Source organism: Notolepis coatsorum, assembly GCF_963971535.1.
Source record: "Notolepis coatsorum genome assembly, chromosome: 5".
Taxonomy (NCBI): domain Eukaryota; kingdom Metazoa; phylum Chordata; class Actinopteri; order Aulopiformes; family Paralepididae; genus Notolepis; species Notolepis coatsorum.
The window spans coordinates 59,247,240-59,270,475 of NC_140169.1; the positions used below are offsets into that span (position 1 = coordinate 59,247,240).

General features: G+C 44.1%; 1 protein-coding gene across 1 annotated transcript in view; it reads right to left on the reverse strand.

Annotated features, from left to right (window-relative positions):
• Positions 1–23,236, reverse strand: part of fig4a (FIG4 phosphoinositide 5-phosphatase a) — a 490,173-nt gene that overhangs the window by 442,969 nt on the left and 23,968 nt on the right. Inside the window, exons 3-7 of the mRNA XM_084313832.1 lie at positions 21,817–21,940; positions 12,371–12,527; positions 9,994–10,044; positions 3,011–3,162; positions 1,050–1,178 (exon numbers count right to left, since the gene is read on the reverse strand). Of these exons, the coding sequence (XP_084169958.1) occupies positions 1,050–1,178; positions 3,011–3,162; positions 9,994–10,044; positions 12,371–12,527; positions 21,817–21,940 (613 nt within the window). The remainder of the gene's footprint in view (positions 1–1,049; positions 1,179–3,010; positions 3,163–9,993; positions 10,045–12,370; positions 12,528–21,816; positions 21,941–23,236) is intronic.

A 23,236-nucleotide genomic window follows, 5' to 3' on the forward strand; every position in this document is an offset into this window, starting at 1 on the left:
GAGAAAAAAAAAAAAAAAAAAAAAAAAAAAATCTTTATTAATTTTTTTTTACTTTTTTTTTTACTTTTTTCTTTTCATGTCAACGTTCACACGCACAATATATGCTTACCTAGGATTTGACTTGATTCAACAACAAAGCAGTCGGAGCAATGACAAGCCGAAAACTGTCGAAATTGTAGTTATTTGAAGTTTGGATTTTTTTTTACGACTGAGGTAGGTAAATTACATTTCTTGAGACTAAAGTACCGAAAAAAGGTACCGTTGGGTACCGGTATCGATTCACAGGTACCGGTACCGGTATCGGTTCAAATGTGAAAGGTACCCATCCCTAGTGAGCGCGCTAAAGACGTATCCTGGCTTAGATAGGCAAATTGGCCCGCCTACACGTTCAGCTAAATGACTGAATGTAAAAATGTTTAAATGTAAAACCACAGGGCGGCTACATGGCGTAGTGGCCAAGGCGCTCGCCACGAAATGCTGGAGACGCTGGGCTCGTCAGTTCGAGCCCAGCGCTCCACATTTGCTTTCAGTTTAGCTGGTCGTCCGTACTAATACACATTGGCCGTATTAGGGGGTGGGAAACTGATGGGTGGGGATCGGGCGTTGTGGACAGCGACTCCTACAGGTCGGTTGGTGCGCCTGCGCAGTAGAATCAGGAAGTGTCGGGGGCAGCGTGAGCCTCCCACGCGTTACTCCTCGCCACTGAGAGATCGAGCTGCGCAGGTGAAAAGATGCGACTGCTGTTACCTCGAGTACCGGAGGGGACTTGTGCTATGTATGACTTAGTCCACATTGCAGCCGGCTTGTGGGAGGCAAGAAACAGCGTCCATGACAGGGGAGGGTTGAATTGGATGATACGAAATTGGGATGGGAGAAAATATAGAAAAATGGGAGAAAAGGTGGATAAAAAAAAAAAAAAAAAAAAAAAATGCGACACACACAGACACGCACGTACGCACAAATACACAAGAGACTATCCGAAACACAGAAAACAAAGGCGGAGTTCATATCCAGCGGTTGACCGTCGGACCCGGGACAGAGAAGGATACTGGACTGGCCGCAGAAGCCGTGGATGATGTACATGAGCCAGTCGTGATGCACCGTCTCCTTGACCCGGTCCAGCAGCTTCCCGTTCCACACGTACTTGAAGTACGGCTGGTTCTGGAGGCTGTAGACCACTGTGTGCGTGAGGAGAACAACGAGGGGTTAACGCAACACTATGAATTGAAAATGGGGGACCCTGATGTAAACAAGACGAAAGTCTCTCTCTGGTCTGCATCCCCTTAATAATATTGTGTGTATTGAGCCGTACTGTATTGTACTGTACCCATTCTGCAATCTGTTAAATAAAGTTCTCATTCATTCATTCAACACGCCAACATTTCGGTGAAATTAGCTTACCGTCTTCTCCAGAGAGAGACGAGAAGATCGATACCAGTAGTTTCCTCTTCGTGCGTTCAGTAGAAGGCTATCTAGGCTGCACGTTAGCCTAGCTTAACACAATGAATGGAAGCGGACATGGCCACGGTTAGCCTAGGCATTGTCCCAACTAAGACCTCTCCCGAAGGCTAACCGGCCATGTCCGCTTCCATTCATTGTGCTAAGCTAGGCTAACGTGCAGCCTAGATGGCTTTCTACTGAACGCACAGAGAGGAAACTGGCATCCGTTTTCTTGTCTCTCTCTCTCTCTCTCTCTCTCTCTGGAGAAGCTAATTTCCCAAAATGTTGGCGTGGTCCTTTAACCCCCCCCCCCCGCCAGGATTACCCTCATCACAGAGACCGTGTCGGATGATAGGAGCACGCCCGGCCGGAGTGAGACGGGTGGCGGAGTGAGAGGATAGATTAGATCAGGTTAGACAGGGGGGGGGGGGGGGGTACTCGTTTGCTTACCAAATCAACTCATACAGACGACAATCAAATAAAACAATATAGACGTTTGCGATCACAGTACACGACGAATGAATACGCCATTTGAGAGATGATCAACAGCTAATGGGTGCTGTGGATGTCTAGACCACATGGAAAAGTGTCCATTAATGAACCCTGACCGCTGCTGGAACCACAATAGCTTCAGTAGAGTAGAACTGAGGCATCACTATTCGTTCAGTCGAACTGAACTGAACTACCTTCTGTAGTGTGGTAGTGAAAGAGTTAACCTTCTGTAGTGTAGTGTGGTAGTGAAATAGTTAACCTTCTGTAGTGTAGTGTGGTAGTGAAAGGTTAACCTTCTGTAGTGTGTTAGTGAAAGAGTTAACCTTCTGTAGTGTGGTAATGAAAGAGTTAACCTTCTGTAGTGTGGTAATGAAAGAGTTAACCTTCTGTAGTGTGGTAGTGAAAGGTTAACCTTCTGTAGTGTGGTAGTGAAAGGTTAAACGTTAACCTTCTGTAGTGTGGTAGTGAAAGGTTAAAGGTTAACCTTCTGTAGTGTGGTAGTTAAAGGTTAACCTTCTGTAGTGTGGTAGTGAAACGTTAAAGGTTAACCTTCTGTAGTGTGGTAGTGAAAGGTTAAAGGTTAACCTTCTGTAGTGTGGTGGTGAAAGGTTAAAGGTTAACCTTCTGTAGTGTGGTAGTGAAAGGTTAAAGGTTAACCTTCTGTAGTGTGGTGGTGAAAGGTTAAAGGTTAACCTTCTGTAGTGTGGTGGTGAAAGGTTAAAGGTTAACCTTCTGTAGTGTGGTGGTGAAAGGTTAAAGGTTAACCTTCTGTAGTGTGGTAGTGAAAGGTTAACCTTCTGTAGTGTGGTGGTGAAAGGTTAAAGGTTAAGCTTCTGTAGTGTGGTAGTGAAAGGTTAAAGGTTAACCTTCTGTAGTGTGGTGGTGAAAGGTTAAAGGTTAAGCTTCTGTAGTGTGGTAGTGAAAGGTTAAAGGTTAACCTTCTGTAGTGTGGTAGTGAAAGGTTAAAGGTTAACCTTCTGTAGTGTGGTAGTGAAAGGTTAAAGGTTAAGCTTCTGTAGTGTGGTGGTTAAAGGGACCTCTCCAGTGTAATAAAGTGTTTGTGTTTGTGACCTCTGACCTTGGGCAGGCAGCCCCTCGTCCTCGAAGATATCGAAGCTGTCCTGCTTGCTCTGAGTGTGGACCTCCTCCTCTGAGGCTGGCCCCGCCTCGCAGGGCGCCTGGAGCAGGGTTAGGTTGTACTGCAGGGAGTGGCTCAGGTCGTAGCTGTAGCTGAGGGGTCAAAGGTTAAACGGGTAAGTAATCCCATGCGCGATACAAATAATAATAATAACTTTATTTATATAGCACCATTCATACAGATTGCAGCTCAAAGTGAGAAACAAAAGGATGAAAAAAAACATTCAAGTGATAAAAATGGTAAAAAAAAAATTAGATAATATAGTAAAAATAGCTAAGTAATAAAGCAGTGAGACAATAACATAAGACAATAAAATATTACAAATAAATAATAATAATAAAGACTGAAAAGTCTAAAATAATAATAGCAAAATTAGACAGTAAACAATAAGACAAAAATAAAATAATAGTAACATAAGACGTAAAAAACAAATAAAATGATAAAAACTGTAGGAAGTGCGAAATCATGATCAGAGAGTTGAGTTTCTTTAACCACACATCAGTGTGCATAATTTATTAGCATAGCGTGCATACGTCAACAAACCAAGCAAAGAGTTAACACTTTGATTGCCTAAGGCTAAATTCATGATATACCATCCCTTGCCAGCTCTATTTGTCTATGGAAAAGTTCCCCTTCTTTGCAGGGCTATAACTTTTTAAATTCTATTGCTAAATTGCCATTATTAGGGCCCATTCAAGGTCCTATATGTATTGTTCATTGTGTAGCAACGTTAAACTTTTTCATTCACATATTCATAGTAAAATATGGTCTAAAGTATAAGTATGTTTTCATCTCTTTCTGCAGCTTTCTCCAGAACGTGATTTATAGCCCCAAATGCATTATATTGATGATGAAATACAGTTTGGTAGGAATCTGTGCGAGATAAAAAATGTCAATTGGACGTACTTCTAGAAGTTTCTACGTATCATCTGATGATGACCGGATGGGCGGGGGATCGTTTATAATTCCGTGGGCAGCGTTATATCATTCATCTAGTGTGGGTGATATGATCATCAGAGCAGTTTATATCAAACACGTTCAAAAATAACGCTGAATCTTACCGTATCTTCCTCGCGCCGTTGGACGATGAGCGTGGAACTGAAATATTCCTATTATGGGATGTAGAAATACGCGATCTATTTCCAGGTTGTATAATAGTATATACGTCCAAATCATGTTGTTTATCGAGTTATTGGCAACGGATCGCTATGTATTGTGTCGAGATCGAGTCCCGGGACCTATAGAGAGTGCCCGGAAGTAATATGGACGATCAGCACTTCAACCACATAACTTCCTGTTTGGCGCTTCTGCCGATCGGCCACCAGATGGCACTCTTGAACGGCTAGAGGTTTGAGAGGAGCTCAGAACTGTGTGTGAAGGCTGCGGATGGAAAATATGATTCCGATCACAGATTTTTGAAATATTGATATTAAAGACGCCTAAACACGTTTTCGGCATTTAAAGTGTTAATATGGCCGCTCCAGCTACCCACAATCCCCTGTGTCCTTAAAGTGACAGTGTAGGTGAATTATTTCCAGTCCATGCAAGTGTCCATGTAAGTGCCCATTACACTTACTTATTTACTTAAATAATAAAATATTTAAGTAAAAATAATAGAAATAAAGAAATCAGGACAGGAGGAGAGCAGGACAGGAGGGGAGCAGGACATGAGGACAGTGGGCCAGACAGCAGGCTGCATGTGACACCAGAAGAGGAACACTTACACTAGAACCCCCCCCCCCCCCCCCCCCATACCCAAAATCTGTGTTTTGTGTCCTGAGAGCTCAACCCCCTGAGAAGCCCTGATGTCACCAAGAGGAGAGCAGCAGACCTCTAGTGAACTGTAGACACTATTATCAATTATCACCCAGAGGAGAGCAGATACATTGTTATTCTGGATGTGTGTGTGTGTGTGTGTCAGTGGCGGCCGGCCGATAGAGGGCGCTCAGGCGCCGCCCCGCCTGGTGAAGAGAGAAGGAGAAGAAGAAAGTGTTTTTTGATTTTAGATTTTTGGACCCCTAAAAATAAACTAAACATGTTTCAAATGAATAATAATTACTCATTTTAAGTATGTTTGTGTTTCAAATGCACAATAACGTTAATATATCAAATATAAATCATTGTTTTGTGCGTGATTCACATGACGTCACTAGGCTTGTGGTTCGGTAATAAGAAGTGTATTCTCAGGAGTTGGAGAGATCATCACGAGATACTGTACATTCAGACAGTGTTGGATCTAACAAAAGGTTTTATATCGGGACACTTTTTAATCATGGAAAGTTCAAGCCCGGACCACAAAAGCTTCTCGAAGGGTTAACGCGACGGCTCGAGGCTCGTTCCAACCTGATGCAACAAAACAACAACAAAATGGCAAGATTCAAGAGGTTTATTTGTCACATACATACACAAGGCGTGCAGTGACATGAGGGTGGGCGCTCTCTCTCTCTCTCTCTCTCTCTCGCTCTCTCTCTCTACGTTGATTCATGATCATTAAATTATGATCGACTGGAATAATAATAAAAATAAAAAATAGCTTTACAATTTACATACTGTAGCTGTCCCTTTGTTCATTAATGTTTAACCTAAATGTAGAACAACTCACCAAAAGTGACTATTGCACAATTAATTTGACAAAGAAATCTAGGTCAGGGGGGGGATCGCGCCCCGCTTCACCCCCCCCCTCCCCCTACCCTGTGCACCCTTCCAACTGTACGTTGGACCGGCCGCCACTGGTGTGTGTGTGTGTGTGTGTGTGTGTGCACATGCGTTCTTATGGAGGAGCTTTTAAGGAGCTATTTCCAGTCTGCTGTTGCTATTTATGCAAGATGTCGTTCTTTATTCCTCCGGTGGCTTTATTCTTCATTTACAAGGAGTCCACAGTGTTCCTCTTCTGGTGTCACAGGCAGGCTGCTGTCTGGCCCACTGTCCTGCTCTCCTCCTGTCCTCATGTCCTCCTCCTCTCCTCCTCTCCTCCTGTCCTCCTCTCCTCATGTCCTCTCCTCATGTCCTCCTCTCCTCATGTCCTCCTCCTCTCCTCCTCTCCTCCTGTCCTCCTCTCCTCATGTCCTCTCCTCATGTCCTCCTCTCCTCATGTCCTCCTCCTCTCCTCATGTCCTCATCTCCTCATGTCCTCCTCTCCTCCTCTCATCATGTCCTCCTCCTCTCCTCCTCTCCTCATGTCCTCCTCCTCTCCTCCTCTCCTCCTCTCATCATGTCCTCCTCCTCTCCTCCTCTCCTCATGTCCTCCTCCTCTCCTCACCTCCTCCTCTCCTCATGTCCTCCTCCTCTCCTCCTCTCCTCATGTCCTCCTCTCCTCCTCCTCTCCTCCTCTCCTCATGTCCTCCTCCTCTCCTCATGTCCTCCTCCTCTCCTCATGTCCTCCTCTCCTCCTCTCCTCATGTCCTCCTCTCCTCATGTCCTCCTCTCCTCCTCTCCTCATGTCCTCCTCCTCTCCTCCTCCTCTCCTCATGTCCTCCTCCTCTCCTCATGTCCTCCTCCTCTCCTCATGTCCTCCTCCTCTCCTCATCTCCTCATGTCCTCCTCTCCTCATGTCCTCCTCCTCTCCTCCTCTCCTCATGTCCTCCTCTCCTCATGTCCTCCTCCTCTCCTCATGTCCTCCTCCTCTCTTCATGTCCTCCTCCTCTCCTCATGTCCTCCTCCTCTCCTCATGTCCTCCTCTCCTCATGTCCTCCTCCTCTCCTCCTCTCCTCATGTCCTCCTCCTCTCCTCATGTCCTCCTCTCCTCATGTCCTCCTCCTCTCCTCCTCTCATCATGTCCTCCTCTCCTCATGTCCTCCTCCTCTCCTCCTCTCATCATGTCCTCCTCTCCTCATGTCCTCCTCCTCTCCTCCTCTCTTCATGTCCTCCTCCTCTCCTCATGTCCTCCTCTCCTCACGTCCTCCTCTCCTCACGTCCTCCTCTCCTCCTCTCCTCATGTCCTCCTCCTCTCCTCATGTCCTCCTCCTCTCCTCCTCTCCTCATGTCCTCCTCCTCTCCTCATGTCCTCCTCTCCTCATGTCCTCCTCCTCTCCTCCTCCTCTCCTCATGTCCTCCTCCTCTCCTCACGTCCTCCTCTCCTCCTCTCCTCATGTCCTCCTCCTCTCCTCATGTCCTCCTCCTCTCCTCATGTCCTCCTCCTCTCCTCCTCTCCTCACGTCCTCCTCTCCTCATGTCCTCCTCTCCTCATGTCCTCCTCTCCTCCTCTCCTCATGTCCTCCTCTCCTCATGTCCTCCTCCTCTCCTCATGTCCTCCTCCTCTCCTCATGTCCTCCCTCTCTTCATGTCCTCCTCCTCTCCTCATGTCCTCCTCTCCTCATGTCCTCCTCTCCTCATGTCCTCCTCTCCTCATGTCCTCCTCCTCTCCTCATGTCCTCCTCCTCTCCTCATGTCCTCCTCCTCTCCTCCTCTCCTCCTGTCCTCTCCTCATGTCCTCTCCTCATGTCCTCCTCTCCTCATGTCCTCCTCCTCTCCTCATGTCCTCATCTCCTCATGTCCTCCTCTCCTCCTCTCATCATGTCCTCCTCCTCTCCTCCTCTCCTCATGTCCTCCTCCTCTCCTCCTCTCCTCCTCTCATCATGTCCTCCTCCTCTCCTCCTCTCCTCATGTCCTCCTCCTCTCCTCACCTCCTCCTCTCCTCATGTCCTCCTCCTCTCCTCCTCTCCTCATGTCCTCCTCTCCTCCTCCTCTCCTCCTCTCCTCATGTCCTCCTCCTCTCCTCATGTCCTCCTCCTCTCCTCATGTCCTCCTCTCCTCCTCTCCTCATGTCCTCCTCTCCTCATGTCCTCCTCTCCTCCTCCTCTCCTCATGTCCTCCTCCTCTCCTCCTCCTCTCCTCATGTCCTCCTCCTCTCCTCATGTCCTCCTCCTCTCCTCATGTCCTCCTCCTCTCCTCATCTCCTCATGTCCTCCTCTCCTCATGTCCTCCTCCTCTCCTCATGTCCTCCTCCTCTCCTCCTCTCCTCATGTCCTCCTCTCCTCATGTCCTCCTCTCCTCCTCTCATCATGTCCTCCTCCTCTCTTCATGTCCTCCTCCTCTCCTCATGTCCTCCTCCTCTCCTCATGTCCTCCTCTCCTCATGTCCTCCTCCTCTCCTCCTCTCCTCATGTCCTCCTCTCCTCATGTCCTCCTCCTCTCCTCATGTCCTCCTCCTCTCCTCCTCTCCTCATGTCCTCCTCTCCTCCTCTCCTCATGTCCTCCTCTCCTCATGTCCTCCTCTCCTCCTCTCATCATGTCCTCCTCCTCTCTTCATGTCCTCCTCCTCTCCTCATGTCCTCCTCCTCTCCTCATGTCCTCCTCTCCTCATGTCCTCCTCCTCTCCTCCTCTCCTCATGTCCTCCTCCTCTCCTCATGTCCTCCTCTCCTCATGTCCTCCTCCTCTCCTCCTCTCATCATGTCCTCCTCTCCTCATGTCCTCCTCCTCTCCTCCTCTCTTCATGTCCTCCTCCTCTCCTCATGTCCTCCTCCTCTCCTCATGTCCTCCTCTCCTCACGTCCTCCTCTCCTCCTCTCCTCATGTCCTCCTCTCCTCATGTCCTCCTCCTCTCCTCCTCTCATCATGTCCTCCTCTCCTCCTCTCCTCATGTCCTCCTCTCCTCATGTCGTCCTCCTCCTCTCCTCATGTCCTCCTCCTCTCCTCACATCCTCCTCTCCTCACGTCCTCCTCTCCTCCTCTCCTCATGTCCTCCTCCTCTCCTCATGTCCTCCTCCTCTCCTCCTCTCCTCTCCTCCTCCTCTCCTCATGTCCTCCTCTCCTCATGTCCTCCTCCTCTCCTCATGTCCTCCTCCTCTCCTCATGTCCTCCTCTCCTCATGTCCTCCTCCTCTCCTCATGTCCTCCTCCTCTCCTCACGTCCTCCTCTCCTCCTCTCCTCATGTCCTCCTCCTCTACTCATGTCCTCCTCCTCTCCTCATGTCCTCCTCCTCTCCTCCTCTCCTCACGTCCTCCTCTCCTCATGTCCTCCTCTCCTCATGTCCTCCTCTCCTCCTCTCCTCCTCTCCTCATGTCCTCCTCTCCTCATGTCCTCCTCCTCTCCTCATGTCCTCCTCCTCTCCTCATGTCCTCCTCCTCTCTTCATGTCCTCCTCCTCTCCTCATGTCCTCCTCTCCTCATGTCCTCCTCTCCTCATGTCCTCCTCCTCTCCTCATGTCCTCCTCCTCCTCTCCTCATGTCCTCCTCCTCTCCTCATGTCCTCCTCCTCTCCTCATGTCCTCCTCCTCTCCTCCTCTCCTCATGTCCTCCTCTCCTCATGTCGTCCTCCTCCTCTCCTCATGTCCTCCTCCTCTCCTCATGTCCTCCTCCTCTCTTCATGTCCTCCTCCTCTCCTCATGTCCTCCTCCTCTCCTCATGTCCTCCTCCTCTCCTCCTCTCCTCACGTCCTCCTCTCCTCCTCTCATCATGTCCTCCTCCTCTCCTCATGTCCTCCTCCTCTCCTCATGTCCTCCTCCTCTCCTCATGTCCTCCTCTCCTCACGTCCTCCTCTCCTCATGTCCTCCTCTCCTCACGTCCTCCTCTCCTCATGTCCTCCTCCTCTCCTCATGTCCTCTTCTCCTCCTCTCCTCATGTCCTCCTCTCCTCACGTCCTCCTCTCCTCACGTCCTCCTCTCCTCCTCTCCTCCTCTCCTCCTCTCCTCATGTCCTCCTCTCCTCATGTCCTCCTCTCCTCATGTCCTGCTCTCCTGCTCTCCTCATGTCCTCCTCTCCTCATGTCCTCCTCTCCTCATGTCCTCCTCTCCTCCTCTCCTCATGTCCTCCTCTCCTCCTCTCCTCCTCTCCTCCTCTCCTCATGTCCTCCTCTCCTCATGTCCTCCTCTCCTCATGTCCTGCTCTCCTGCTCTCCTGCTGTTATTCTAGATGTGTTGTTTTTGTCTTCTTCGTTCTGTAGCACTGGTTCTGACACCGACGGGACTTAAAGTCTGGCCTACTGTACCTGAAGTAGAAGTTGCTCGACAGGTCGACGTTCTGGAAGATTCTCACGTATCTAGAAGAGAACCAGATAGCAACAGTCAACGGGCAAATATTGAAACTATAGAGAGTAGGGATGTCCGATATTATCGGCCTACCGATATTGGCATTCAAATGTAATATCGGAAATTATCGGTATCGGTTTTCAAAAAAATATATATATATTATACATTTTTTTTTTTAACATTTATTTAACCTTTATTTACCCAGGCAGGCGAGTAAGAACAAATTCTTATTTTATTTATTGTCAAAAGTATGCATAATGTTGTGTTAATTCCACGACAAGAGATATGTAATATGTATTATTATTTATTTCAGATAATGGTTGAAGAAGTGCGTCTTTAGTCGACGGCGAAAGATTAGACGGGTTTCGGCTGTCCTAACTGGGGTGAGTAGTGCATTCCACCATTGTGGGGCAAGGACTGAGAATAGGCAACTTCTCTTTGATGACCCTCCCGATATCCCCGATATTACTACCTACTATGCGAATATGTCTTTACTACTATGCACTCAATAATAATAATAATTTAATAATTTAGGACCTGCTCAGAGGTCATTAATCGGCATGCATGCAATGCATGTATGCGATTCGTATCTGCGATTAACCCATCCCGTTGTCCTTCCCCCCCAAGGGCAGCCGGGAGCAGACAGGCGTCCTTCGTCAAGGACGCCACAGCGTTAGCGATCTTGTTGTTGTGCATGTTTTTCCATTGGGTTTATCTTATCGGGGGGGAAACCCTTGCGAACACGGGGAGAACATGCAAACTCCACACAGAAAGGCCTGGGAGATACCCCACCTGGGTAACTGGCATCATGGAAACCTGGTCCCCAAGCGGGAATCGAACCCTGAACCTTCTTGCTGTGAGGCGACAGTGTTTAACCACTACACCACCGTGCCGCATACACTCAAGTCTGTAGCACTGAAGTTCAACACTGTTTGATGAACATTGTTACTCAGCTGATAAGAGTTGTACCCTTCCTGCTGACCTGTTGTACAGAACTTGTAAGTCGCTTTGGATAAAAGTGTCCGCTATAAATTACTAAATGCCACTAAATGACGTTATTAATTAAAAAACGAAATATTTTCTAAGGACCTGTATGAACCCTGAAACAGAATAATACAAATTAAATTAAATAGACTTGAGGCAAGTGCTGAAAATAGTTACATTTCTCCACATGAACTTACTGATTGACATTTGAACCACACATTCCAACCACATAAGCCGTTAATGGGATAATGTCTTTCAATCAAGAACAAGGAGTCATGTAGCCGCTCACCAGGAGGCCTCTCCTTTGTTACAAACTCACACTGATTAGCTGCTGACGGTGAGTCAGACCGTTGCTATAACTACGTACCAGTAGCGAGGTCGAGCAGACGAGGTGTGAACTCATGCCTGCGTGATATGGCCACCGCAATATCAGTGATATCACAATATTTTGACGGAATAAAGGTAATTCCACAGTATTTATAAAATATCATATTTTTCAGTAAAGCTTACAATGTGGATATGACATATTTTTATGTCTTTATCTTGTAATACAATTATCATGGTGCCATTCCATTAAATTTAGTGACAGTATGTATACATACATATATATATATATCTAACATGTGGTCTATATATATATTTATCTTTTTATAATTTTTTTAACAATATGTATATTGTATATCATGGATGACAATTTTGGAATTACTGCCTCAGTGTCAGAACAAGCGGAGGACGAGGTGTGCATTTGCCTTTACTGTATATGTGTGTGTGTTAATTAATGTTGATATATCTGAAACAATACATTTTCACTAGGGATGCTCGATATTGGCTTTTTTACAGATACAGATATACCGATATTGTCCAACTCTTAATTTCCGATACCGATATCAACCGATATATGCAGGGTTTCCCGCCCAAAAAACGGAATAATTTCAGGTAATTAACATTACATATATCTTGTTGTGTAATTAACACAACATTATGCATACTTTTGACAATAAATAAAATCAGAATTTGTTCTTACTTGCTTGCCTGGGTAAATAAAGGTTATAGAAATGTAATGTTTTTGAAAACAGATACCGATATTTTCCGATATCACATTTTAATGCCGATAATATCAGTAGGCCGATAATATCGGACATCCCTACTTTTCACCATAGCAGTCTCCACCTGAATGACCACTTATTTATATAAACTAAAAAGGTATCTACAGAGAGAGGGAGGGAGAGAGAGAGAGGGAGAGGGAGAGAGGAGAAGAGGGAGAGGGAGAGGGAGAGGAGAGAAAGAGGGAGAGGGAGGGAGAGAGAGAGAGACAGAGGAGGAGAGAGGAGAGAGAGATTTGTTTCCCTGCACCTTGCTTCGTCCGGGTGTGTGACCCTGACGGAGTCGTTGGGGACATAGATCATATTGGTGTCTTCGACCTTGTAGATGGAGTGTCCGCCGATGTCGGCCATCTTCCTTCGCTTGGTGATCAGCACGATGTAGTATCCCTCGAGGAAGCGCACGAAGCCTGCCGAGAGAAACAAGCACATCGTTCATGATGAGCTGCGACCAGTTTGGCTACAAGACGTACAAACAAAAACAAAACAAAAAAAGAGAACATAACTCAATTTACATGTTCGAAAAAGGAGTAGGAAGTATACACCGATTTAATCCTACCCATTTTCCACTACTAAACATTTATGTAATTCCTTACTAATTTAAAACCTTACAAAACAAATATATATATACAAATATATGCAGAACATAAAGAAAATAAGTAACACTGTGACCTCATTTTCTTCTTCTAAATTCATGCTATATTATGTTATTATGTTATTTGATACTATCTTGTCTAGCACAGTCTCTGGAGCGTAACAGTAAGAAGCATTTTGTATGAAAGTATTCTGTACTTCTGTATGACAACTATTAAAGAACTTGAACTTGAAAACATGAAGAAAATAAAATAAAAATGTAAACACCTGTGAATGTCAAATCCCTTTCTCATCCCTGTACCTCGTGAAAATTATTTCTTTATAACCGAGTTTGAATCGTCTTATATTTGGACATTGTTTAAGCACAACATTCAGACTGTTGGCACAGTTTCACTCCACATATGGAAATGCAATGTCTTCTCCTGGTAGTATGTACACACTAAGAACTTTGAAGTTGAGTTCTCCCCTCAGAGACATCGCCTGTTCCTTCCCTTTATTACTGCCTTGATGTGCCTCAACCTGTAGCCATTATCCTCGTGCAAGAATACATTCATTTACGTCATCTTCTTTCTCCCTTTTGACATACGGTTACTAATATTTCCATGGGTCCAAACAAAGACACAGGGCAGTCCTGCAGGTAGTTTTGACAGCAGTAGTCCTACAGGTAGTTTGACAGCAGTCCTAGAGGTAGTTTGACAACAGTCCTACAGGTAGTTATTAAACAGCAGTCCTACAGGTAGTTTGACAGCAGTCCTACAGGTAGTTTTTGACATCGGTCCTACAGGTAGTTTTTGACAGTAGTCCTACAGGTAGTTTTGACAGCAGTCCTGCAGGTAGTTTTTGACAGCAGTCCTGCAGGTAGTTTGACAGCAGTCCTACAGGTAGTTTTTGACAGCAGTCCTGCAGGTAGTTTGACAGCAGTCCTACAGGTAGTTATTAAACAGCAGTCCTGCAGGTCGTTTTGACAGCAGTCCTGCAGGTAGTTTGACAGCAGTTCTACAGGTAGTTTTTGACAGCAGTCCTACAGGTAGTTTTGACAACAGTTCTACAGGTAGTTTTGACAGCAGTCCTGCAGATAGTTGACAGTAGTCCTAGAGGTAGTTTTGACAGTAGTCCTAGAGGTAGTTTTGACAGCAGTCCTACAGGTAGTTTTGACAGTAGTCCTAGAGGTAGTTTTGACAGCAGTCCTGCAGGTAGTTTTTGACAGCAGTCCTGCAGGTAGTTTAACAGCAGTCCTACAGGTAGTTTGACAGCAGTCCTACAGGTAGTTTGACAACAGTCCTACAGGTAGTTATTAAACAGCAGTCCTACAGGTAGTTTAACAGCAGTCCTACAGGTAGTTATTTAACAGCAGTCCTACAGGTCGTTTTTTGACAGCGGTCCTACAGGTAGTTTGACAACAGTCCTACAGGTAGTTATTAAACAGCAGTCCTACAGGTAGTTTTTTGACAGCGGTCCTACAGGTAGTTATTAAACAGCAGTCCTACAGGTAGTTTAACAGCAGTTCTACAGGTAGTTATTTAACAGCAGTCCTACAGGTAGTTATTAAACAGCAGTCCTACAGGTAGTTTAACAGCAGTCCTACAGGTAGTTATTTAACAGCAGTCCTACAGGTAGTTATTTAACAGCAGTCCTACAGGTAGTTTAACAGCAGTCCTACAGGTAGTTATTTAACAGCAGTCCTACAGGTAGTTATTTAACAGCAGTCCTACAGGTAGTTTAACAGCAGTCCTACAGGTAGTTATTTAACAGCAGTCCTACAGGTAGTTATTTAACAGCAGTCCTACAGGTAGTTTGACAGCAGTCCTACAGGTAGTTTTTGACAGCAGTCCTACAGGTAGTTTTTGACAGCAGTCCTACAGGTAGTTATTTAACAGCAGTCCTACAGGTAGTTATTTAACAGCAGTCCTACAGGTAGTTATTTAACAGCAGTCCTACAGGTAGTTATTTAACAGCAGTCCTACAGGTAGTTATTTAACAGCAGTCCTACAGGTAGTTATTTAACAGCAGTTCTACAGGTAGTTTGACAGCAGTCCTACAGGTAGTTTTTGACAGCAGTCCTACAGGTCGTTTTTGACAGCAGTCCTACAGGTAGTTATTTAACAGCAGTCCTACAGGTAGTTATTTAACAGCAGTCCTACAGGTAGTTATTTAACAGCAGTCCTACAGGTAGTTATTTAACAGCAGTCCTACAGGTAGTTATTTAACAGCAGTCCTACAGGTAGTTATTTAAGAGCAGTCCTACAGGTAGTTTTTTGACAGCAGTCCTAGAGGTCGTTTTTTGACGGCGAACAGATGGTGCACCTATAGGCGGAGCGCACTGCGTCAATAGAGCTCATAACATAATTTCCCCCCAAATAATAATATTAATACAAATATCTGTGTCCATCTCATTATCCGGGCTCATCCCTACTGGATACCCACTCCCTACTCAGTTAGCCACAAAACGAATGTTAAGTTAATGGGGCCACTGTTAAACATAGTGGAAAACAAACTCCTTTGCTTTTGGTCCACTATGAATTGACCAAGATGGCGGCACGTGCACAACGCGAGGCCCAGCGTCTCTCCAGTTTTTGAAAATTACCGGTAATATACCTCCTTATTTTATTGCACTATACCGTTACATTTGCACCTCTGGTTGGATGCCAAACTTATTTTCATTGTACTGTACTTGTTGTGCTGTATTGTTGACAATACATTTGAATCTAATCTAATTCGTTTTCAGTGTTCATTTCAGGGTTTATTTATTTAATTCGTTTTTGTTCTGAGGCTAACTCGCCGAAGCTGCGGAAATTCAGTATGAAGAACAGCGTGACATGTGCTGATTAATAACAAATAGGGCTCAGGAGTCCCAAGATTATTACCCTTTGAAATGTGTCACGTGTGCTTTCAGGCAACATGGCCATGACACACTACACGCCAATTCACTGGGGTGATGATGACTATAATGGAAGAAGTCTGTCCGTCTTCAGGTTCATGATTCTCTTGAGAACCGTTCATCCAATTAACTTCACACTTGGTGTATTGCTGAGGCAGTGCCGTGAGTGTGGATTGATTGATTGGACGGACGGACACGCGGTTCTCAAGAAAGCAATTCCCGGGGGGGGGGGGGGGGGGGTCAAGCAATCAGCCTGTACCGAATGGACACGTTTTGAGAGAGGCGGAATAATCATTGGTATTTGTTTTTATATACAATAGTTCTCATTGGTAAAGCTACCACCTCACATCACAGTGTTACTGGATTGGAACCTTGGCCCCTATTCGACTCGCTCAGGGTTCCTCCGGCTTGTTTCCAGTTTGGAAGGTCTGCCTTTTCTGTGGCCGCTTGTGACTCAGATCCTTCAACGCACTTTAAAAGATCAATACCCTTCCAACCTATGCACAGTTCAAAGCCATGATCAATAACCACTGTGCATCAGTCTGTAACTGGTTTAGCCGATTCTTAGTTTTTATCTTGTATTTTAAAAAGGGGAACTATCTTATAAATGGCCTTTTCCAGGGGTTTGCATTGTTTTCTAGCAATGTGGGGTTTGTACGAACACTGTCTAGGTCTCAAATTCTAATTTTGCTCCAGTTCAGATAAGACAAAATCCTCCCCCACTGAACCAAGCCATTCTGATTGGACTCGCTCGCTGACGTGAATAGGCACTGATCTGCCACCGCCCGCCCACAATCAACTGTGATACGTTTACATGAGCAACGAGTGGAAATAATGCGGACGCTCCAACATTTTGGGAACCCTGGAGTTAGACAAGAAGATGCATACCTTTTTCTTCTCTGTGCATGCAGTAGGAGTAGGAAGACGTTGGGAACTAGGCTAATGGAGGAACCTACTTCCAGTGACTGACGCTAAGCTAGGCTAACGGTGCGCGTCTTCCTACTCCTACTGCAGGCACAGAGAAGAAAAAAGGTATGCATCTTCTTGTCTAACTCCAGGGTAGATGGCAAATAAGCTAGTTTCCCAAAATGTTGGAGTTTTCCTTTAAGTAAAAGTAGATTTACTGGGTTTACTGGATTACTGGGTTCAAACAGCAGGGCACAGCTGTGGAGGGCCCCCCCAGAGCGTGCAAACGAGTTTAACACGTTTTTCAACCACTTTGGTCCAGTGCAAAAAGAGCGTGCGCGCTGTTGTGCGTGTGTCTGCCTGAGTGTGTGTGTGTGTGTGTGTGAGGGAGACTGTACGTTATGGCCTTTATCGCTGTATGTAGGTCAGCGTTAACAGAGACCACGACGGTCATGGTGCTATAACACAAACTGCCTTCCATTCAGCAAACTGGGGTAACAGACAAGGTTCGTTGGCACAAGACAGCGCCAGTGAACTATACTGTATAGGCCTATACAATATATAACGTTTGAAGTATATTTGAAGTATCACGGCATACATACCTTATGCATACTACACCTTATGTGTATACTGTATACTTACATGTATACATATATTTAGCATTTTTAGATTATATATATTAGGGATGCTCGATATTGGCTTTTTTACCGATACCGATATACCGATATTGTCCAACTCTTAATTTCCGATACCGATATCAACCGATACCGATATATGCAGGGTTTCCCCCCCCCAAAAAATGGAATAATTTCAGGTAATTAACATTACATATATCTTGTTGTGGAATTAACACAACATTATGCATACTTTTGACAATAAATAAAATCTGAATTTGTTCTTACTTGCTTGCCTGGGTAAATAAAGGTTATAGAAATGTAAAAAAAAAAAAAGATTTTAAACAGATACCGATATTTTCCGATATCACATTTTAATGCCGATATCGGCCGATAATATTGGTAGGCCGATAATATCGGACATCCCTAATATATATTAGATAGTAGTTATTAGATTATATATATATATTGTAACTATATTATATATATTTATTGTCAAATATAAGTTATATAACTGAGAGGGCATACATACCCTCATCTTACACATTGACCTTTTTACACTGTCTACTTGCACAAATGCACATGTCCAGAGTTAATTATATTGTTTACCTATTTTTACTTATCCACTGTACTATAATTCTATTACCTGTATCATGTCCTCTACCTGTACCCCCCCCCCCTACTGCGTTATCATGCATGGTTATTTGAGAATAAAAAATATATTCAAGTCCAGCCGATGGTTTTGTTTTGCTTCAAAAGCGCCGATTCAGCCTACGGACTGAGGTTGTTCTGTGTTCAATAAATTTAACAAATTGGTTAAATTGGATTTGGTTTCCTTATTTATTTGACTAATAAATGGGAAACAGTTGCGATTATGGTTTAGAGAAGGCGAGTCTCTCTCTCTCCCCCCTCCTGTCTCTCTCTTTCACCCCTCTCTCTCTATTTTCTCTCCCTCCCCCTATCTATCTATCTATCTATCTATCTATCTATCTATAGATATGTATTTAAAAATACTATAAATGTTACCATTCATTTCTTTAGACATATCTCAAATCCCAAAACAAAACGTCTAAAAAGTGACGGTATATGGGATTTTCCTCACAGTAACCAATATAATTTGTGCCATTAAGCACACACACTCTCCTAGCTAGACAAAAAAGGATGTTCATCCTGACTCACTAAGTAATGGTTTGATTATATATATATAAACAAACGTGTTGAGGAGGCCATCTGGCTTGTGAGATTACACACAACACTACAACTCATCCTAGCTTGGCATAATTTAACATCATCTGTAACAGCGATTTGGTCCACCCTGCTGACTCCCAGTCATCCTCTTACCATCAGCGCACCCTGTCATGTGTATCTCTGTTGCCATGGCAACAAGGGGCAGGAGGATGGAAGTAGGGCTGAATAATGAAAAGTGTTATCCATTCATTGTATAAAAGAAATTTGGAATCAATATCCATTTTAAAGGAATTGAAGATTTTTACAATATGAACTGGAGAGATCAATTGAGCATCGTCTGAATCTAATCAGGAAACGTGGCACGTGCAAAATAATTTTCTATAAAAAAGGAGCTGTAAATCATATTTTCTTTGTTAAAATAAGTGGTCTACATGTTAGAATTATAGCTCTACATTCTGACAGCCATCACTGATAAAGAGCGTTTTGTCGGTAACATGGGTCTGGTAATCCCGTTCCCACTTTATCTAATCTATCTAATAAAAATTATTTAAAAAAGAATTATTTAAATTTAAGTACAGTAAGAAAATCTGGCGTGGCAAGATTTCTTAAAATAAGTGATCTCTCCTGATTGGATAAAGTGGGAAGGGACACTAGAATAATGTATTTTGGGCACCTTGCGCGGTCGCCCCCGGCGTCAGTGTGTGAACAAGTGAACGGGTGAATGTGAGGCTTGGGTTGTAAAGTGTTGTGGATATGAGCCGTTATATAAATGCAGTCCACTTACCATTAAGTATCATTTCTTATCAGAACCAGTTTTGGTGTCAAAACATTTCCAAGGATGATGTGGTAGACGTCCCGTCTTAACCCTTTCACTGCCGCACTACAGAAGGAAGGTTAACCCTTTACTATCACACTACCGACGGTTAGTGTGATAGTAAAGGGTTAAACCTTCTGTAGTGCGGCAGTGAAAGGGTTAACACCTCCCCCACCTTCCCTTTGTATGGCCCCCGTAAATGTCCAAACCCCCCCGACCAACCCCCCCTCCCACCCACCCCCTCCTAATGTACAGTTTCCTCTCCCTCGTATGTATATATTTTCTGTTAGGATCTCTGTTTAACAGTACTGTATATTTGCATATCTTGTATGTCACAAATGTAACAGTACTGTATATCTGTATGTCACAAATGTCATGATATATATCTGTATGTTGCGTATGTCATAAATGTCATTAAGAATTGAAATGGGGGACCCTGATGTGAACAAGACGAAAGCCTTTCTCTGGTCTGCATCCCCTTAACAATTGTGTGTATTGAGCCGTACTGTATTGTACCCATTCTGCAATCTGTTAATAAAGTTTTCAATCAATCAATCATGTCGAATACCCATTTTGTGTCTCCCCCCTCCTTCCCTCTTCCTGGCTCACCTTGACATCCTGTCACCCCTCCTCCCTCCAACCCCTTCTCCCGCCGTCCCCGCACCATAAATCTCCTTCCTGGTATCCGACACCTGACCACATGCCTTTGGTCAGGTATAAATATCTGCGGATAACATGATTCTGGGAGCTCTCTGGGGTATCCTGATGCGGATAAACAAAGTTATGTTTTATTGTGTTATGTAGTGTTGTATTGTACTGCCGTCAAGCGAATCAAGTTTTTTCTTTTTGTATTATAAGTAAAAGTATATTCTATTGTAACTGAGGGGTTACAAAACCCTGACTGTATTAAAGATTGTGATATATTAAACCACTGCTAGTTATGTACTTTAATTACTGGCCAAACAGTACATCAAATATAGATGGTGAACACTCACAAGAACACGGCATGGACACAGAAATACTATTTGAGGGTAATTTATTATTATTAGGCAACGTTAGGTTACAGATTGAGAATTAGGGTCGCGCTTGTATGGCGAAGAATATACGTAAAGTCAGTCAAGAGCATAAGTCACTAAGAATAGTAGGAATCCTACGATGGGTATAAGCTGACGCCACCTGTTGTATAGTAGCAATTATATAGGGCAACACCGGTACCAACTGGAGACAATGGGTAGAGGAATGTTCGGGTACTCCGTCTGAGTCAACGAGGAATAAAGAGACTCCAGGTACAGGAGTCGGTGCTTGTACTCCCTTGATCAGCAGGCAAAAGCAATAGTTGTAATCCAAGATGCTCGACAGCATTGACGACAGCTAGCCAGCCCCTTCCACGAGGCAGGCCCGAGTGGTAATCCTCACGAGGTTAAATCCCAAATGATAGTGGAAATCAACGGTGCTCTTCTCCGGTAGTCACGGTCCCAAAGCAATATAATCCAACCAGGAATGGTTCTGCAATCGCCGACGCCGATTCTCCTGTGCACTATACTTCACATTAAACTAGGTCGAACTTGACGTTACTTCACTAAACTCTGACACTTTTACTATTCTATTCGCACGCGGTTCTCAATGCTCTATTTAGACGCAAGGTTGCTCACTTCACTTGCACGTTGACTCGTGGTGAAGGTGGGTAAGGTACTGAATGAACGAAGCGCTGCTGTTTACACCTGCGCCGTATTTATACTTAAGTGAATATCTAGTCCCAACCTCAGTCCTTGTCTCGTATTACTACGCTGACTCTGGGCATGTTCTGACATGCCTGCAGTTGTCTTTGAACTTGCCGTTGGGGGCTTGCGCGTTGGCGCCTGGGGGCGCTGTCCAATAGGAGAGCGAATATTACTCTGGTCTGAACGCAGGTAAAGGGATATTCCGTGTATATATATAAATAATATACAAAGTATATCAAACGATACATATATATATTCAGTTTAATCTGGCCCTTCACAACACTATAATGTATTATACTAAATTATGTTATATCTAGTAAAAATGTATGGAAGAACAAATGTAAATGTAAGGGGGTAGGGATCAATACGCTTAGCTTCCCTCTACTCCCTTTTTGAACATGTCAACTAACTAAATACATTGCTCTTGACTTTGTTTATAATTATTTTATTTAATTTTTATTATGATTGTTCCGTTTGACGGAGCTAGATACTGTGATTTTTTTGGAGGGATATGGAGAATACATGTTCAAAAATAAAGTTTTTCATTCATTCATTGTGTGCCCCATGTGGAGTCATCCGCCGTAACTCTCGACTAACCCCCCCTAGTGATGCACGATATATCGGCCGGTATATATGGTCATTTTTTTTACACATCGGTATCGGTCCGATATCAAAATAGGGCCGATTTTAATTTAAAAAATATATATATATATTTTTTTTTCATGTTTTGGTCTTAAATTGTTTAAACATTTCTGAAAATAAATTACAACCGTTACAAAAAAAATCGTTTTGGAAAATAGCTGGGGCTTCTCCACTTGGACCTCGTGATTATCATAAAAAAGTGTTTTCTATACAGAGATATCGACATCGGTAAATATCGGTATCGGCCAGAACAGCAATATTAATATCGGTATCGGCCACAATGTTCACATCGGCGCCGCATACACAATGACTCGACCCCAGACGGAAAAGGACCCGACTTACCCACAATGCCGTAGGCGGAGACGGCCCTGGACAGGCCCGACGAGCCCTTCTGGCCCATCTTGGTGCGGTTGCCCAGGTCCAGACGGCCCAGGAGCTCATTGACTTCCTGCTGGCTGTACACATGCTAGGAACAGACGAGACAATCACACCATTTACATATCCGTCTGAATTTACCTGCATGTAACGCACATCATTGACCGGTGTTTCCCATTAATTACCTAGACTGTGGAGGCCCGCCAAATTTTTTTATTTTTTAAATATTTTTTTTAATGTAAAGTTTGCCAATAGGGATGTATCAGTAGTATTGGCAGTGGTAGTAGTCGTAATAGTAATCCAGTATATTTTTTTATTTTCTAAAAAATAAACCAGTTCAACACAGGTAACCACTTTTGCTTCATTTCTTTGATGGCTCAAATGTATGCTCTAGTCGATTTTGTGTTTTGAGCACAAAGTTTATCATAGATCATCTAGCCTCTTTATTTTGCTCTCAAAGTGCACCAGATTGATGCATTTAACTTTAAAAAAAGAAGAAAAAAAAGTTCCCCCCTAGAGGGGCAGAGGTTCACCCACCACCACAGTCTCACAAAATCCTGTGGGAAACACTGATTGACCATATTTATTGTAACGTAGAATATAACTGATAGTAAGTAAGTAAGTAAGTAAGTAAAGGAATGTGGATCACTACCCACTTTCAAAACCTCTCTCAAGGGACACCTACGGGAGACTGCAATTCAACACTGGCCCCTGTAAATATCCTAACCCAACCCCCTCCAATGTACAGTCATTTACCTAGTATGGTTGTCAATAGTCCAATGTACAATTTGTACAGTGTCTCCCCCCCCCCCCCCTCAATGTACAGTTTTGCTTGTATATACAGTGTGCCCCCCCCCCCCCAACCACCTCCAATGTAGATTACCCAGTATGGTTGTCAATATCCCAGTGTACCCAACCCCCCCCCCACCCAACCTCCTCCAATGTACAGTTTCTACGTCAAATGTATATACTCCCTTTTCCTGACTCCTTCTGTATCACAAACAGTACTGTATTTGCAAATCTGGTATGTCATAAATGTATAGATGTAGCAGTACTGACTATCTGTATGTCATGTATGTCATATATGTCCAGATTAATTGAAAATGGGGGACCCTGATGTAAACAAGACGAAAGTCTTTCTCTGGTCTGCATCCCCTTAACAATTGTGTGTATTGAGCTGTACTGTATTGTACCCATTCTGCAATCTGTTAATAAAGTTTTCAATCAATCAATCAATCAAGTAAAACTTTATTTGTATAGCGCCCTTCTCAGCACGAGTGCACAGAGTGCTTCATAGCATCAGTAGAAAATACAAGAAAAATAATACATGTGAAGAGAAAAGAAAACATAAAAGATTTGCTAAAATACCAGAATAGACAACGAAAAA